This window comes from Pteropus medius, unplaced genomic scaffold, assembly GCF_902729225.1.
Source record: "Pteropus medius unplaced genomic scaffold, Ma_sr-lr_union100, whole genome shotgun sequence".
Classification (NCBI taxonomy): domain Eukaryota; kingdom Metazoa; phylum Chordata; class Mammalia; order Chiroptera; family Pteropodidae; genus Pteropus; species Pteropus medius.
In genome coordinates, this window is record NW_024353517.1 from 2,167,465 (window position 1) to 2,186,814 (window position 19,350).

The 19,350-nt window shown below is 38.1% G+C and overlaps 1 protein-coding gene across 4 annotated transcripts in view; it reads right to left on the reverse strand.

The window, feature by feature from the left end:
- The window catches only part of PARL (presenilin associated rhomboid like), a 42,684-nt gene extending 23,953 nt beyond the window's left edge, over nt 1–18,731 (reverse strand). For 2 of the 4 annotated variants that reach the window (XM_039850547.1, XM_039850546.1), the window contains exons 1-4: nt 18,563–18,729; nt 8,255–8,450; nt 7,635–7,775; nt 4,757–4,805 (exon numbers count right to left, since the gene is read on the reverse strand). In XM_039850547.1, the coding sequence (XP_039706481.1) occupies nt 4,757–4,805; nt 7,635–7,775; nt 8,255–8,450; nt 18,563–18,687 (511 nt within the window). In that variant the 5' untranslated portion in view covers nt 18,688–18,729. Of the gene's footprint in view, nt 1–4,756; nt 4,806–7,634; nt 7,776–8,254; nt 8,451–18,562 lie in introns of all 4 variants that reach the window. The other 2 variants (XM_039850548.1, XM_039850545.1) reach the window with 2 other exon arrangements.
- Between the last annotated feature and the right edge of the window lie 619 nt (nt 18,732–19,350).

Consider the following 19,350-nt stretch of genomic DNA (forward strand, 5'->3'; position numbering starts at 1 on the left):
TACCCATCTTCCATCTTCCTACTGGGATGTATAGTTCATAACTATCATGGGCAGATGGAAAGAATGGGGCATAGTCGTAACAAAGGAGGCAAAGATCTTCACAATAATCACTAACCACAAAAAGGGGTTACTATTTCTCTGCACCCTTCTTGCAGGTGAGAATATCTAACCTCCCCTGTGAGCAACATTTAGAAATCAATAAGATTTAAACTCTCTACGTTGTTAGAGGATGTTTAAATTGGTATACAACTTCTTTTAAGACAACCTGACAGTACACAAAATTTTAAATGTACATACTCTTTGACCCAGCAACTCTATTTCCTATCATTTATCCTAAAAATATAAATGCATATGGGTGCAAAGACCTATATATATAAAGTTATTCACTGCAGTATTAATTACCGAATCAAGATAAAAAACAAACCAAATATCTATTAACAGAAGACTTGGTAACATGGTATTCACTTGCATGGACTACTACAATTCCATTAAAAAGAATGAGCCTGAGGTGCTGGTTATTTCTATTTCTTGATCTGAGTGCTAGTGATGTGCGTGTACTCAGTAAAAATTAGTTGTACATCTGATGTGTACATTCTTCTACTTGTGTTATACTTCAATATAAAAAATAATGCAATAGATCTACTTGTATTCATATGAAATGTCCTTTAAAATATTAAGTGAAAAAAAAAAATCAAAGTGCCAAGGAATATGTATTGCATGCTACCATTTGTGTTTAAACCATAGATAGATATAAATGACTACATATAAATAGATGCTTTGGAAGAATACACAGGGAACTAAAAAGGCAATGACTATTATGTAGACAGGAGCTACAGAAGTGGAAGTCTACAAGGAGAAATTTATTTTTCGCTTTATGTAGTCTTTATATATTCTTTAATATTACCTAATGTGTTACCATAGACATTTATTCATTTTATGACAAAGACTACCCTAAGTAGTCATGAAGGACTCCCTTTCTTCTCTTGAGTTCCAGCCTGCTGCCTTGGGATAATCTGCTGCAATCTGGGCTATGAATCAGCGCCCAGATACCCTGAATGGAGGGAAGATAGTGTGGTTTACCAGGCAGGTAATTAGTTGTGGTTAACTACAGTACAAAGTGAGTGTTAATTCACTCACTTTTATACACATAAGCAGCAGCATATCGTTTGAACTAAGTGAGTTTATTTCCCATCTCTACCCTTTCTAGATCTATGATCTCAGACAAATTATTTAACCTCTGTGAGCCTCAGTTACTCCATCTGAACAATGAGGATACCACTAATAGGGCTGTTATAATTAGGATTAATAATAAGAATATGTATGTGAAGTATCTAACACAGTACTTGAAGCCTAGCTGGCACTCAATCATCAGTTTCTTTCCCAGAAATAACTTGTCTGAAGACTATGAAGCCAAGTTAAAGGAAAAAATGATGGATTAAAAAGTCAAGATTAACTAGAAGACCAAGTGAAACATTGCCTTACCAGCAATGTCAGCAATAGGAAAGGAAACCTTAGTCTAGGAGGTACAGGTCAAAACCTTTCAAAGGTATAGGAGAGAGAAAATTGCAACTAAAAAATAAACTAATTCTGGACGAAACAGAACAGCAACAAAAAAAGAACAGACTCTAGAGGTGCAGAGGGTTAGGGTCTCGGGTGCAGCAGTGCCTCAACTTTGGAGCTGACAGCAGATATGGACTAGTTGAGGAACTGGGGCACAGTTTTCATGAGATTTTCTTCCCATCCACCTCCTTCCCTGCCCCTCCTTGATCAGATACAATAATTTGACAGGTTCTTCCCTCTCAGCTTTACCTGAATCCCAATATAGTAAAGTCAGCATTCTATTGAGCTAACAGGAAAATCTGGCAAGTGCCTTACAGGCATTCCTGAAAGCTGAAAAGGTAGGAGAAGTACTCTCTTTGGCATTGCCTGGGGACCTCCAGTACAGGCTTTAAAGCCTTGCAGATCAAGGCAATAGAACATAGGACTAGCTGAATTGTAAAAGCACCAGGAACAAGTTTCACTTTGAAGGATGCAAACTGATGCTCCACCTTCATCCCTCAAATACCAAGTGAACTTGTAAAAACCTTTTTTTCAGAGCAATGTGAAGTTTGGGGAGATATTTCTGTTTAACAATAAAGACTAAGACCAAAAACAAAACAAACAAAACAAAACCGAAAGAAAAGGATAAGACTAGTTCTCTAGCACATCTTGAAAAACTGATTCTTAGGAACAGGTTGAGATAGAGAACCAAAAATTACGGACTCCAAACCTGATATCAGCTCAAAGGGAGGATTTTCACTTCACCACTGACTCTATCTAAACAACACAAGAAATTAAAGGTATCCCTTATGATATGAACTGTTCTTATCCAAACCTAGGAATCAAAGAAATATAAATAAATCTGAGATACCACTGACTATCTCAAGCTTAGAAATCAAATGCATTTGGATAAAACATTTTGCTATATGAACTTGCATATATAAAATCTTGCCATCCAAATAAGCCCATTCGATTCAGATGCTAGGGAATCTTTACATGAAATGTTTGGAATAATAGTGAGAAATCTTTAACCTACTAGAGCTTTCATGCTGCCATTGTCTAGGTATAAATACTAAAACAAAAGCAGCACACTAGTCTCACAGAGCTTTGAAATTCTGTCAGTGGCTTGCTAAAGACTTGTCAAGTTCTTTCAAAATATCAAAAGAAACAAAAATTAACACTTAGAAAACATCTACAATCCAAGGAAAAGAGTAAGTAGTACAGAGTGAATCTGTCACCCCATAAATTTATCTTCAATTAAAACCAGGAGCTGAGCCATCCTCACATAAGACCAGCCTAAGGAAGCAACTGGGAAAGCTAAGGTAAGGGGAAGCAACTGGGAGAGCTAAGGTAAGGTAAGGTAAGAACTGGCACCTCTGAAAAGAGGTGAGATATAACTAAAGCACAAATTTATTAACCATGAGAATCTCAGTGTATAGTTAATTATTAAGCATCACTAACAAATATGAAATTAGAATTATTGCTACCAGAATAATTACTCCCCCCAAGAGAAGCTTGAGGCAACACAACAAAACAGATTCAAAGAGCATTTCCTCAGCCTTTAAAAGTCACATAGATAATCTGACAATAAATATTTAAGATCTTTAGCATGATCATTCACATTTATGTGGTTCAAAGTGCTTTACACTCAAGTTACTAGTTAGATCATGTTTGTCTCTCTCAACTGCTATGTCCTTCATGCCAAATGACCGATTTGCCTAAAAATTAAAAAGAAGGGTTGGCAAAAAAATTCTGAGTTTTAATTATATATCGACTTCTTTGAATAAACTATTTACTGGCATGAGAAGAGTTTTAAATTCTGATCCCAGGTTTCCTCAAATGTTAAATGGCATAATATCTTCACCATATTCAAAGAACACCAGGAATCAACTAATTTTGAGAAACTCTGAAACTACAGAAGGACATCAAAACTTTGCTATTCTAAAGAAATGCTGTTAATTTTGCTTACTTTCAAAACAAAAACCCAAAACCCATTAATCCTAATGGAAACAGATGTGCTATTATAGAGCTATCTTTAAGTTATATTAAGACTTCATCGACTAATCAATTCTACAGTACAGCATATACCTCTGAAAAATCTCAATCTTTTGATTCAAGATCCCTTTCGACATTCATTGACTCAACAGACTGAGTGCTTGTACTGTGTACTGTATGCTAAGTGCCGTAACAAAATGGAAAATCTCATCCTTGTCCTCAAGGATCCTACATGTATAATTATGTAAGGCAAGCTGTGTTATAAATGATTAAAAGGTACAATGAATTCAGAAAAAGGATGCACTTCCTGTAGGAAGCAATGTCTGAACTATAAGCTTAAAGACTGGATCAGGTTTCAAAAAAGAAACAGAAAAATTGGACCTCTCAGATAGAGGAAACATCTTGAATGAAGATAGCACCTTTTCTCTACTTAGGTAGGTCCAGAGAATTAAGCATACCATTAAGTCAAACCATATTTGAGAACAAGCAATATTTTGCTATTTCCTTAGGAAGGTTTCTTTTCTATCTGCATGATTGTTCAAGAACTTTCAAATCCATTTCCCCAAATTTCTCGAATAACTAAGTCCACAAGATATTACAAAAGTGTTACCCTGAAGAGTCAGATTTGTCTCTCCATAAAACTTTACAAAGAACAAAAATAAATTATCATGATGAAATCCATGGCATGCTCCTTACATTTAAAGAGGATTTCATAAACAGCATGGTAAGTAAAGAGAAAATTGGCTTTAGAATGACAGACCTAGATTTTGAAACTCAGTTCTACTACTTACTAGCTGTGTGACCTTCGAAAAGTTCCTTCTCTGAAAGCCAGTTTCCTTGTCTGTAAAAATGGAAATAACTAACCTGTAAGCAACCCTGTGGAGTAGGGAGAGAATATATAAAGCATTCTACATAAAGAAGGTACTTAATGTCCCCTTCAGTTTCTTTAATAGAAGTAATAATTACTCATAACCTATTTCACAAGCCAAGATTCTACAACAAAGATAGATCAAAATAAGAAAATAACTGACCCAGAGCATCATGTATGCTTTTATGCCACACTACTTTTTATAGTGTTATATTAGCCTGAAGGTACAGAGACTCCCTATGTGTTCTAAACCACTGGTGAACATGGTACAAAAGCCATTGACTGTGACATACTGTACCTTTTGGTTTGATTTCTCTTCCCTGGAATGGCTAAAACGTGTAAGCTAACACAAACCTGTCACAGTCCGCTGGCCATCGCTTAGGTTATTCCACCACTTGTTAATCTGAAACAGAAGGAAAATTGCATAGCACCACATAGTAAATACTTTCAGCCTAAGAAAATGAAAATCCAGAAGGAAAATGCTTTCTGCATATAAAAACCACTGGTGAACAACAGATATAATAAATATGTTAAAGTAGAAAGCACGGGTGCTTTATAGTAGACAGCCTACAATCTCTATGCAGAGCCACTGATTAGCTCTGTGATCTCAAATTACTTCTAAACTTCAGTTTCCTGGTTATAAAATGGAGATAAGTAATGGATACCTAGCAGTACTTTTCTGAGGAATTCCAACAACATAAAGCACTTACTCCGCTATTAGACATAGATCGTATCAAGTAAGTGATTATTCACCAAGGTCTAGTCTAGTTTTAAAATTTTAACTGAGAGTATTTTCTATTAAAATTGTTTTCTTTGGTAACTTTTTTTAACCTTGAATTTCTTTCTGTATTTGTATACAAAGTGATTCAATTTCATAGTTAGAATGTTTTTTATTTAAAAATTTTAATCATGGAAAACTTCAAACAGATTTGAAAAGGTAAAGAGACTAGTATAATGAACCCCTATCATCCAGCTTCAGTGAGGACTGACACATGGGCAACTTTGTTTCATCTAGTCCCCTTTCTCTCCCTTCCCTCCAGCTCAGCTCACTGATTACTATAGAGCAAATCCTAAGCATATTGCATCCATAAAAATTTCAGTGTGTATCTCTGAAAGATTAGGATTCTGTCTGTCTCCTAAACTTCAGTGAGTGGGAGGGAAGGTCCCCGCTCACCACATATAGCATGTAGTAGGGCTTTCCAGGACTTTCACTCCCCATGTTATACTTATGTATTATTTCAATTTTCTTTAATGGGTATAGATTTTATGTTTTATAATCTATAATTTGTTTATAATAAATAAATCCATTTTTGGGTGAAGATTATGTTTATGGTTTGTTTCATTTCTCATCATTCTAAAAAACCATTTGTATAAAACTTTATAGTGCAGACGTGCTGAATCTGGGATTATGGAATAGGTCAGTTTTACTATTTCTCAAACATATTGTACTGAATAAAAATCACTGCTACTTATTGTAGTTTTCAGCTACAAGTATTATCATTTATTGTTCTTCTGACATAAAACCTCTCTAAATCAGGGAAGGCTCATGCTTCTTATATAAGTGTCTATGGGGAAACAAGGTGGAATGAATCCTCCTCTTTATTTAGAGGAAACTTTCTTTAGGAAAAAGAAAACCCAAGGCTGCCCTCTCAGGCTCTTGATGGCCAGGATTAAGTTCCTAGGAAGGAAAAAACTAAAGAGGACACTGACCTTCTCTCCAAATTGGAGAGGTAGTGTGCTATTTAAAAAAAAAAAAAAAAAAGGGTACTTAAAAACAAAATAGACCTGGATCCACATATTAGCTTCTGGCCTCAGTACTCAATAAGTATTGTCAAGTGAAAAAAAATTGTTTTATCTAAAAGGCAATATTTTTAAAAACATAATTAAAACAGAGCCATCCATTTGCATATGAAGTAATGAAAAGCTCGAAAAGCTCTATATTTTACTTTCTTGCATCCACACTCCCTGAGTGCAGTTAGAAACACTCAACAGTGGGTATTTACCAGAGGGATGTAAACGTCGTATCACTGAGAATCTTTTTAAAATCCACATGGTATCTCTTACCTTTAAAGCTTAATTAAGTATTTTGAAAAACTCCCTGTGATTCTACTATGGAATAAGAATCAAAATAACTCAACAAAGAGATGTAAGTGAAACAGTGACCCTTAAACTTTAGTAGGTCTGCTTCCTGGCATGCCCTTCTCTTCATGTGCCATGTCCAGACCCTACACAGTCTTCAAAGTTTAGCTCAGACATTACCATCTCCACAGACCACCCTCCTCCCTCCAGATGACAATGCTCTTCCACCTCTAAGTCTCCCTTACCTTTCTCTGGCCCCTCAGGTACTCAGTACTTTCTGCCTTGGAGTAATCCAGGTCCATCCCTATCTCACTCACCTGCCTAGGGCCAGGTCTCATGCCTGTGTCCCCAGTACCCAGGCCTGCGGTAGGGTCAGTAGCCTGAGCAAAGAGAGGAAGGGCAATTCCCAAAGAGCTTTACTAAACTGTACTGTGAGTGTATCAAGGTTCCAGAGCCAGGTGGGCTCAGACTCTGCCCTGACTACTTGAGGAAAGGGGCTAGATGCAAGACCTGTTCTGCAGGAGCCTGAGCAATCACCCTCCCACTCAGCCGTTCATATGGGGCCTTCACCAGCCTGATGGGGTTGCTGTCCCTTCCCAGGACGGTTCCGCCAGGCCCTTGGTGCTGTTCTCCCAGGTTAGGTAGCAGGGGGTGAGAAGTAGCCAGGAGCACTGGCTTCTCCTTAAGGACTCTGGGCACAAGAGCGCTGGCCTCTCCCATGCTTACACTGTCCTTTGTACTTTTCTGGTGGCCCCAATGTGAGTCTCTGTACAAACAGCTATCTTCATTATTTTGTAAGAAATGACTTCTGTGAACCAAGTGCTTATGAAAATCTCAGCACCTAAAATAAAGTTCTAAATTTTAAGAGAGAAAAAAAAACTTTAGTAGGTCTGGGAGAGGCCTCAAAACATTAACAACTATCCCTTGTGATTCTTGATACACATGTGTAGAGGGACAAACTGCATGGGACACTGCCAAGTAAAACACTGCCAGATAGACAAAACATTAATAAATACTTGACTATAAAGAAGAATATTAACTGTACTGATTTCACATCTACTGATTTAATGCTGCCATTAACTAAAAACACTTTGCAAATAACCAGACTTCAAGAACTATGAACTAGAACAAAGAAAGGCATGTTTCCCTTTACCTCCTTTCTGAAGTCTCCTTCCTTTTGTGGTCTTATGCTATCCAACCAATCGGCTTTTATACCATCAAAATAACTCTGGACTCTGGATTTCAGTGATTCATATTGCCAAATAGCAGCTGATCCAAATGCACAGCCTGTAAACTATACAAAATATATTGCGGAAAAAAAAAAATTAAGAGAAATCTATACATAGTTTCAAGAATAATATTTCATTTTCATTGCTGTTTACAAACCAAAAGAAGGAACATATGGCACAGTGAAACCTATTAGGTGAAAAGCACATTTCATGTTTCCCATTTTCTTAACTTCGCAGTACCTTGGGGCCTATTTACAGCTAGATTTTCAAAGAAAATTCAAAATATCAACTTGCTATCACCTGAAACATTATACCAAATAAGAGGCCCATAAATTTCTTCTCTAGTACTTATATAAGTGAACCAGATTCTAACAGCAATTATTAAATTTATGTTCTCCTGTAATCATTCATGACCCCACGTACCCAGATCCTTTTGTCTCCCCGCCACTTCTACTTGTCTTTAAGGAAGCCCAAACAGGTAAAATAGTACTTTAACACTACACCTGCAGCAAGGTAGGTAACACCTAGTGATGTGAGCTCTTACCCCAACAGTAAAAAATAAAGGCTTTACAAGAGTCCTTATAGGATAGGGAGAAGGATAAAAAACTGTTTCTTCTACAGGAGGAATTAAAGCACTTCTCTTATATGCTTCACCACTTGTTCCTGTGTCTGATCTTCGAGGTTCAACCTTCCTGGGTGCTTTTCTGAATCCACATTTTTGCTGAATAAAAAAGTTAAACCTATAGGAGAAAACAACAGATTAGAAACAGAGTGGCATCTTGCAAACATCAGCCACTTGCGCCTCCCCACTTGGCCTGTATCGTCACCATCTCAACAGCCTCCAAAAAGACAAGATTCCTACTCCTAGGTAGAACTCAAAGTCAAATAACTGAACTATGCCTTTCTGGAAAAGGGGAGACACAAAGTATGGTAACTTTAGAGGGACTTGTTTGGGCTGTTACTGTGTATCCATCCTCCAAGGTCTACAGTCCTGTAAAAAGCTGAAGAACTCTAGGAGAGTGAGGGAATGGATGAAAAAGGTGAATGAGATTAAGAAGTACCAACTGCCAGTGATAAAATTAGTCACAGGGATGTAATATACAGCATAGGAAATATAGTCAATAATATCGATAATAACTACGTATGATATTATTGACTGTGGTGATCACTTCGTAAGGCAAACGTCTAATCACTATTTTGTATACCTGAAACTAATAATAACATTGTATGTCAACTATAATTACAAATATATATATTTTTTTAATGAGAAAGCAAAGTGAAGAAAAATGGATGTGAAAAAGAAAAAAGGCTAGAGAATGCTAAGTTGTAAGTTTGAATTAGCACAGTATGGCTGTTATTTTGTTTGAAATTTGGTCAATTTCTAGAGCAAACATTTAAATGTAGGTATTATCCTTGAAGTCACTCCAAACTGAAATAACTATTTCCCTGAATAAGAACTGACCATTATAAATTGATGGATATTCCCCCACTAATCCCCCTATTCATTTCGCTACCAGTTTTGGGGACACCACCAAATGTTTTGTAAAGGGTTTAATTGTTTGAGTCCCTATAGCTTGACCTCCTCAAAACATCTGACACTACTAATTACACCTGTCAGCATCTAACTCCTGTAAGACTGCATTCCCTGCTTTTCAAATTCACTTTCCTGGTGGCTTCCACTTTTCTCCTTTCCCTTAGTAACAGATTTGCTTAAAGAATCCAATAGTTCCTATACACACTCTCCATTCAAACTCAACCCATATAAATTCCTGAAGCTTTTTTTTTTTTAATTTGTAAAACTGTAACTTCCCCTAGGTAGACAATGTAGAGGCCCCTTCCAGTTTGTTCTCATTGTACTTTATAAATATAGTATCTTCCTAGACTCACAGCTCCTTTAAAGCAGAAATCAGACAGGCCTTCTCACCTCTGTAATCCAGCCCCCTGAAACACTGTGGTTGAGTTAAAGACTTCATTTCTGTGGCCGGGATGACTTCTAAGCATGTAAATGACCCAAATATATTTCTTTAGTCCTAACTTCAATTTTCTTGTCTTGTATTTCCAACTATAATATATTAAGTTTTTCCACTTTGCTATGCTCCCCATTACTTTAATACCCATCCCCGTCTACGAACAGCTCCATTTTCTGACTTTTACATTCTTTCAGTGGGACCACAATTCTCTCAATCACTTGGGTTAAAAATCCTGAAGTCATCTGAGTTCTCTATTCTACTGTCCAATTAAAAACCAACTCTGTCAAATAAAAAAATTTTTTTTCATTCCTAGTCTAGTCCCTTACCTCATGTCTGGATTACAGCAACAGCTTACCTAACTTCAAATTTTTTTTTTTTAATATGTTACATGTTCTTCCTCTTTCCTCATATTACTTCTCCTCAAACACTCTATCAGAGCCAAAAATCTCTCCCTAATTCCAATATAACTCTTCAGCTCATCCCATCTGGCTTGGAATAGTCTACCATTTCCTAACAGATCTCATTGTTTCCAATATTACCCTAATCCAATTCATCCTCCGAATTTTATTAAACACATAGTATCATTTCCCTGCTTTAAACCCCATAATTTCTAAGCACCCTCTCAAACTCGGCAGTGCTACTCCCTTGTTCTGGTACATCTTTCCCTTTGGTAACTTTTGTGCCCTTTGGAATTCAAGTTATCTCCCCCTCCAGAAAGCCTTTCTTAACTTCCCCAGGCTGGGTGTCTCCTTTGTACTCCTAAAGCATCTAGTATATACTCGTATACCTATCTCAATTATTGCCTGTACCACAACTAGATTATCACTTCCACATTCTTTGTATCTCTACCACCAAGCCCAGCCCCTAATAAAGAAAAGGTCAATTACCTGTTAGAAGGGGTCAAGAACACTGTTAGTTTTATTTTGAATAACTGAAAAGAAAGTGGTACTATTCACTAAGACAAAGAAAATCAGAGGCACCAAAAAAGGAAACTGGAAGATGAGAGATGAACAATTTCCTCTTCAGTACTGTTTAAAATGCTTGTGGTCAAGGCAGCTCTATTCTAATAGCTAAAAATTGGAACTTAAATTTCCATGAAAGGGGAAAGGATAAACTGCGGTATATTTACACAATGGAGTAATACTTAGCAAAAAACTACTGATCACACATCATAGATGAATCTCAAAGACATTATTGAGCAAAAAGAATCAAACAAAAGAGTACATACTATGGTATTGTGTGATTCCACTTATAAATATGAAGCTGAAGAACAGGCAAAAATACTCTATGGTGATAATAATCAATAGTGGTTGCCTGAAGTGGTGAGACTTGGCTGGAAAGGGGCAAGAGGGAACTTTCTAGAGTGATGGAAATTATCTTTAGGTGATGGTTGCACAAGTGTATACATTTGTCAGAATGCATGGGCTATACACTTAATAATTATATATTTTACCATATGTAAATTCTAACACAGGATTATTTTTAGAACTTGGACATCCAGGTGGTGACTAGTAGGCATCCGGAAACAAATGAAACTCAAAAATGGTATAGCTACTACTACTTGCTTAGAATGCTCTTTCTTCAGCACTCTTGAGTCCACTCTCTAGTTCAACTTCTCAGAAATCACATGGTGAGGATGGTGATAATTTGCCTTAAAACTTATAATAATCCAGAATTTGTACTTCCAAATAAGTGCTGCTCCTTTCAAAGAAATCCATTTTGGGAAGCGATATACTTATTCAAACAATGCAACTGTTGCTCTGAAAGGCTCTGAACTGTTACCAGTCTTATGAATATTCTTTAGCAAATACTGTTGAATAGCTAACCCCACATCTATTTCTATTTCTTCTTTTGCTTGCTTTGTCTACAGAGCTAATAATTATCTTCCCTTTTCCAGCCTCCTCTATAACCATATTACAGAGTCTGACAAAAAGAGACTTAAGAATTTTTTAGAAGCCTCTTGGAAAGGTTTTACTAATCTGATAAAAATGGATATATCACTGATGTTGCACCCCTCTCCCTTATTTTTGCCTTGAATAAGGATGTAATGCCTAGAGCTGAGACAGTCAGCTTGAATGCCAAGAGGAAGGCCAAGGGATTCAGATACTAACCTTGACATTTTCTGAGCCACTGAGCAAAGACAGTAGCCAGATTGGACCTGCTTCCAATCATCTTATGCTAAATACCTTTATTTATTTAAACAATATATTTATAGCCAAAGGCATGCCTAGCTGATAACATCTTTAAAGTGTCAGATGTTAATCCTTTGCAATTGCATTTGATTTTTTATTAACTATCCCAAAATTACTTGGAGCTAGGCCTAGTAAATAAAGTAACACCACCACTTTGGGCCAAAAAATAAAAGAAAAATGTGACAAAGTGATGGGAATATGCTTCCATTAAAGATCACAAATTGTAACCAGTGTTGTTGGTTTCTGGTATCAATTTTTTTATTAGACCAAGAAATAGGAAAGATGAGATTCCTTTATATCTCCAATAGCTTAACACTACAGGATATGTACTCACCCAGTTCTAATGAAAGATTACTTCTACAGCTCATCGACTCATTTAAGATTCTGAAGCACAATGCTTGAAAAGAAATACACACACACCAGGTTGGGAATATGGACTTGAAGTAAAGCCAGACCTTTTGCGTAGAAAAATACGTACCTTGAGAATCTGAACAGAAGTGTAAGCCTCAGGATACCACGAACATGTTATACAAGGTGGACCCAGAGTTAAGTTCAGATGCAGATACGTATATTAAGAATATATGTACTGGGAATACAGTTGGACATACAGAACATGTTGGATAGAAATACTATGTTTTGGCTCATTGAACATCTATTCCTATTACCTAGGGTACATTCATATGCTACAAGGACTAAAAAGCTAAAAACTGTATTTCCCAGGTATCCTTATAGTTAGGGTTCCAGATGAGATCAGGGTCCGCTAATCAGATACACTGGCAGAATACACTGATGTGAGAACTGAGTTTGGTGACCAGGAAGGATATGAGGCATCAATTTTGCTAGTGAAAATAATGGTAGAGGTAGCATACTTATACTCTGGTCAGGAGATCCTGTTTGGCAACAGCTTCTCCAGTTGTCTCATTATTTATTATTGCATAACAAACTGCTCCAAATCTTAATTGCTCTAAAACCATAATTTATCCTTTCTCATAGTTCTGTAAGTTAGTTGCCCTCAGCTGGGCAGTTCTTCTGAGGAGCTTGAGTGGGGTCACTCATGCAGCCAGTCATTTGATTGCTCAGATGGAGCTGGAGTATAAGATGCCCTCACTCCCATATTTGAAGCCTTAGTACTGGTTGTCAGCTGGCCATCTCTCTCCAAATGGTCTCTTAGTAATCAACAGTCTAGCAGGGGCTTTTACCATGGCAGTGGGAGTGTTCCAATAGGCAAAAGGCTAGAACTACAAGGCTCTAGAGGCCCAGACTCTGGACTTTGCACATTACTTCTGCCATATGCTATTACTGGTCAAAGCAAGTCACAAGGCTAACCCAGCTTCAAGCAATAGGGAAACAGATTCCAACTGTGGATGAGGAGCTGCAAATTATCGTGGCCATGTTTTTAAATCTACCACCCCAGAAAATAAATAGAGATAAAAATAAACAAACGAATAAATACACCTACCACCTCAGTTGTGGCAGAGGCAGTTATAACTCTGAAAGTTAGTCTAGAACACCAATTCTCAATCTTGGTTCCTGAAGATCAGCAAAATATGCCACTTGGTCAAATGGATTATTTTGAACTGAAGGCAACCGAGGAGCAATACAAAAGGAGGCTGTGTCCTGCCCCTATTTGCCTGAAAGCAGGATATAAATTTGTAAAGATGTACCCACTCTCCCCTCTATACCAGGAAGGACAGAAGTTAATCATGAGACAACCTGAAACCCTTATGAGCCCAGAGAAGGCACCAGAGGAATCTGGATAACAAACTTTACTAACTAGCCCTTATCTTCTATCAGTTCCCTACTACAGTACCTTCCCACAATTTGCTACCGTAGAAACTCAAAGTCCTTTCCATTTGTCTTGTCATTTTTCTAAAACTTTGTTGTTCTTTTGTTAAAATGCCCAAGTTCTAACCACCCCTTTGGATTACTCATCACTGAGTACACCCATGTATGCACTATGCGCATGTTCATAAACTTGGTTTTTCCCTTGTAATTTTTTGTCAGTCTGCTTTACAGGGCCTCAGCAAATGAATCTAAGATTGGTAAAGAAGAGAATAAGAAACGAGCACCATGCCCTTCCTTATGCTACTGCACGTTAGGTTGCCTTGCAATTGAGGGCTCTTGAAGCATGCACGGGCATATCTCATTTATTATGCTTAGCTTTGCAGATTTTCCGTTTTTTTTTTTTTAAATAAATTGAAGGCAATACCCTCCACCAGCAAAAAGATTAAGACTCACTTTATTGCAATACTATGGTGATGTGGAACATAAACCACAATATTTCCGAGGTATGCTGTACTTAAAAATACTATGGCTCCACTTCATACCAATTAAATCAGAATCTCCAAGGGTGGAACTGAGGCACCAGCATTTTTTAAGAGCTCCCAAAGGTGATTCTCATGTGTAGCCTGCGTTGCAATCTAACACGAGTTTGGAAAAAACTTCAGTGTACATAGAAATCACCTGGGGACCTTGTTAAAATCGGATTCTAATTCAGTAGGTCTGGGGTGGAGTAAATCTGAAATTCTGCATTTCTTAAATTATAAATTGACAAACCATGGCCTGCAGGGTGGATTTGGCCCTCCAGCTAAGAATGATTTTTGCATTCTTAAAAAGTTGAAGAGAAAAGAATATGTGGCAGAGACCATGTGAATGGTGCGCTATGCTCTACCTAGCCTTCTACAAAATAAGTTTGCTAACCCCTGTCCTAGATGAGGCCTAAACTGCCTAAACTTTGAATAGCAAGGAGCTAGAACCTAACTCCTCACAAGTCCATCCATGTTTCTAGTTAAATTATAATGGTTCTCTACAGGTTCTCTACAGGTTAATCCTATCTGACTAGCATTAACAAAAATATGGATTTGTAACACACACACCCCCTCCCCCCAAAAGAAAAGAATGTCAAATGTCAATAGAAAAGTTTCACTAGGGGTGACAATAGTGAGCATTTTTGGCTGCCTCCCAGGATCCATGACCTCTTTTCCTCTACTAACAGTACCCTGGAATTTCCAGCCATTTGGTTTGAGGAGGCACATGAAGCTCCTGACTGGCTTAAGCCAGCCTACACATCCCATTCTCTACCACATCAAGGGCTTCCTCACAGCCACACTCCCAGTCCCACCAGCACCAGGAATGTTGGCTAGGTCATTTCTAGGTGACAGAAATTTTTTTTTTAACTCTATTATAATCTTTTGTATATGTGGTCCATCACTGACCAAAATGGCATTATGCAGCACATGACTATTGGGGAAGTGAACTTTTTCTGCTGGATTTGAACCTAAAAATATATAGCCCCACGAGCTGCTGACCGCTATTTTACAACATCGAGATAGCATGTTGGGAGAATAAACCAACATTTAGGAAGCAGAGCCATGCTACGGGAAAACAATGGAATCCTGGTGACAATCTGAAACACTGAATCTTGCCTCATTAGAAGTCAGTGCTACCCCTGGACTTTTTAATTGCATAAACCAATAAATTCCCCCCAATTGCTTAGGTTGGTTAGAGCTGGGTTTCTGTTGGTACAAGGATGCTCTTAAAGGTAATAAGTACTTCATCACACATTATATGACAAGGTACATTCTGTTTTTAGGGAGCTTTTATTTTAAATTTCTTAAAATGCAAAACCAAACAGGAAAAACGTGATAAATGTCTCTATTTGCAAATGTCTGAGATCACATTTACAGGCTCGGGTTCTTTAGCTCTACCCATGCAAATGGGTACATAAGATGGAAAAATAAATGACTTAATAGGTTACTTATCTCAAACAACTTTGGAAAACAAAGTGAAAAAACACAAATGGAGGTCAGGAGAAGTATAAAACTCATGAAGACAGATTTTGTAGCTTTGCTGCTTTGATTCTACCAAGAATCACTAGTGATTTGTGAAAGCAATCTAACGTGTTCAAACTGAGAAGATCTCATGAATACCTGATTTACCACCAGCCACACAACTGTTATGGTTCAGTTTTTAAAACATGGTCTCATAACTTTTAAATAGAAAAAGTCACATTTATATATGTATTGGCTCAAGGGTGAGTTAAGCCTCATGATGTTTTTAAGGTGTGAGGATAAAGACAATGTAATTTAGATATATGTACAAATCAGCACTAATGTTTGTTACTTAGTATCTGTGTGAATAAACTGAATAGACACCGCCTAATGTAAAGATGTATCCATCCAAGGATACACACAATAGACAAGATGTATCCATCCAAGGATACACACAATAGATTCATCCCACTTAAAAGAAAAGAGATGTGTTTAGGGGAGAAGGGAATTCTACATAAACTCTTGCATGCCAAAATTATTTTAAGACCCATCTTGAGCTAACAGATGTTGAATTAAACAGGGAAAATAATTGAATATACCTGTTACTAATTTGTCAAGTATTTTACCTAAATATATTTTAAGACTGACATCCCAATCTAAAACATTTAAGTTCTGTGTAAGTGCTCCAGTCAGCTATTTTCTTCTCTTAGTTTCATACAACTGACAAATTATAGGGGCTTCTCTCAAATCTAAACCATTTTCAAAAGTTTTGACAGAAGTTTAATAATGGTAAAGTTTCTGTTAAGAGTCAGATAGTATATTTTAGTCTTTGTAAAGAACAACTTAAATCTGCTGCATATTATTGTTTTGCTCTGCAACGCTTTAAAAATTTAAAAACCATTCTTTGCTGGTGGGCTGCCTTGGGCCCGCTCAGTAGTTTGCCCAAGTTTTGTATCACCACCTGCAACAATTGTAAAAAAAAAATGCAATTCTCAGCCACACTTCAGGCCTATTACATCAGAATCATGAAGAATGGGCCCAAAACTCTGCTTTTTAACCATATCCCTGATTTCATTCTTCTGAATACTAATTTCAGAAGCACAGGAAGTCAAAGTAGACCTAATAAAGTGATACATGGTAACTTATGTTCCCTATTAACTTTCAAGTGCTTATTTCCATAAGCAAGTAGGCATATACTCTATTTCAGCCTTACCTGCATTTTCCTTAATGCACGTTTCTATGCAACCACAAAAATGTCATTTTCAAACTTTACAGAGAAATGGCAAACTCTAAAAAGATTAGATACTAATCAACATCACATCGTTTTTTTCAAATGGTCTCCTATTTTTACTAGAGGCTCCTCAATCATTTTTCTTTTGCCTTCCCTTCTTAATGCATATCTTTAATATTTAATACTTTTTGCCATATTCATTTTTCTTTCCCCTCAAGCCTGCAACTTTGTCCGAGATTTGAAGTAAACCAGGACCACTGAAATCCATCACCTCCACATGACCTCATTCTCCACCTCCCCAGGAGTTTAAGATCAGTGCCACACAGTCCATGTTAAAGTGTACCATGAAGTTAAGGTATAATGTATGGATGTTTTTCACAAGTCCCTGATCCGATTCACTTGGAGTGCTTATTAGAACTACAGGTTATTCCACTCTTCTTTCCCTGCCTCCTCCTTCTGAGTTAATAGAACTGGGTAGATCCTGAGAATATATTCTACAAACGTTGCCAGTGATCTTTAAGATTAGGCAATGACTCCACCATATTGAAACCTCAATTATTTACCACTAGCTAGCCCCTGTGTTGATAAACACTTCATGTTCCTTGCTACCACTACCTGGTGGATTTCAAGGCATCAATCTAATCGAGTCAGAAACTGGGAAGACTGCAACTATGGATTAAAGAGCAGGAACAAGTTTCACAGCCAAATACATATCAATCAAAAGCTTGGACAGTTGGATTTTTCTATTCTCTCAATTTAGAAATGAATTATTCTAATGCAAAAGAAGCAAATACTGATAAATCATACTCTTCATACAGCTTCTACTCAAGAAGACTTGAATAATTTTCTTCCCAAATCATCTGGAATCCAAATAGGCCACTGACTCAATGCAAAAAAAAAAAAAAGCCTCTCCTATGACTCTGCAAGAGGCAGAATGATGCCCTCCTCTGATTCCATCTTCCTTTGGGCTCTATAAACGCTAAAGAAGGTAATTTGCAGAACAGGATTGATAAAGACTGATAGACAATAAAATCTCAGTTCTATCACTCTACCTGCTGTGTAACTACTTTACTCAAAAATAAGTGCAGGAATGGGTAGAAAAGGGTGAAGAGGAATAAGAGGTACAAACTTCCAGTTATAAAATAAGTCAAGGAGATGTACAACACAGGGAATACAGCCAATGATGACTTTGTATGGTGACAGACGGTTACTAGACATATTGTTGTGATCCTATTGTAAGGTATATAAATGTAGAAACACTATAATGTACATCTAAAACTAATATAATAGTGTATGCCAACTACACTTTTTTTTAAAAAGTGCATAACAAATAAAAAGACCAAAATGTTTTTAAAAACGAGTCCAATAACTTCCTCATGGGATTATGAGGCGTGGCAAGCAATAAACCTTCAGAGATTAGTTAGTTCCCCTTTCCCTCAAGTCCCTCCCGATGGGAAAGGCGACAGTGCCGGCTCACCGAGAGCCGGTCCTGGGCATGGTGGCGCGGCGCGAAGCGAGGACTGGACAGAGGAAGGCGAGAGAAGAAAGGGGGAGGGAGAGAAGAAGGAGCAGGTGAGGAGAGGGGTGAGCCTGGGGCAACACCAGAGGCCTGCAGGGCCTCCGCCCCTGTGGATATGCGGCTGGAGTTGCGCGGCCGAGAGGCGAGAAGCCCGGAGTGACCGTCATTACCTGCGTCTGAGAAACCGCGGGGGGCCCTGGGCCTCAAAAAGCTCTTCGCAGCCGCGGCTGCCCCCCAGCGGAGCCCAAGTCTGGCCGCAGCCCCAGCCTCTCTGCGCCCAGCCTCGCCACGCCATCTTCCCAACCTCTGCCCCACCATGGCCCGACCTCGCCAACCCCTGCCTCAAACCACTTCCGGGGCGAATGAAGAACCATAGAGCGCCGAGGAGCAGCTTAGAGCGCCCCCGCGCGGCTGAGCCGAGGCCGGACCGACTGGAGGGACCCGGGACCCGACGTCGGGCTGCGGATTTTCCCAGCCGCTAAATCCGGACCTAGGAGGAGAGTGGGAGGGCGGCCCCGCCTTCACTCCATTTGCAGGTGAGGCCCAGAGGAAAAAGAGGAGAGAAAACTAGCATTTAATGAGTAATGCCATGTTCTAGACACTTTCCCTAAGTTGTTGCAATAATCCTCCCCAAACCCATTACATTAATTGACATTACTGTTTTTGCAGTGATTCGGAGGTTCAGAAAGTGCATGGAGGAAACGGCATAGCAACCCAAGTTTACTTAAATTACTATTTTTTTCTGCATCTCACCATTTCATGTTATGACAAACTTGAGAAAATGTACTTCATATCTTTTAACAAAAAGTCTACGCCTGAAATGAAAATCTGGATTCTAGATAAAATTCAAACTTCATGATTCAGCCCTTGCTACCTGTGAGTCAGCTTTATTTACTGCCAGTCCGTCACTCCCTTGGACCCTACCTGCAGCCATACTGAGTCACTTGCAGTTTCTGAA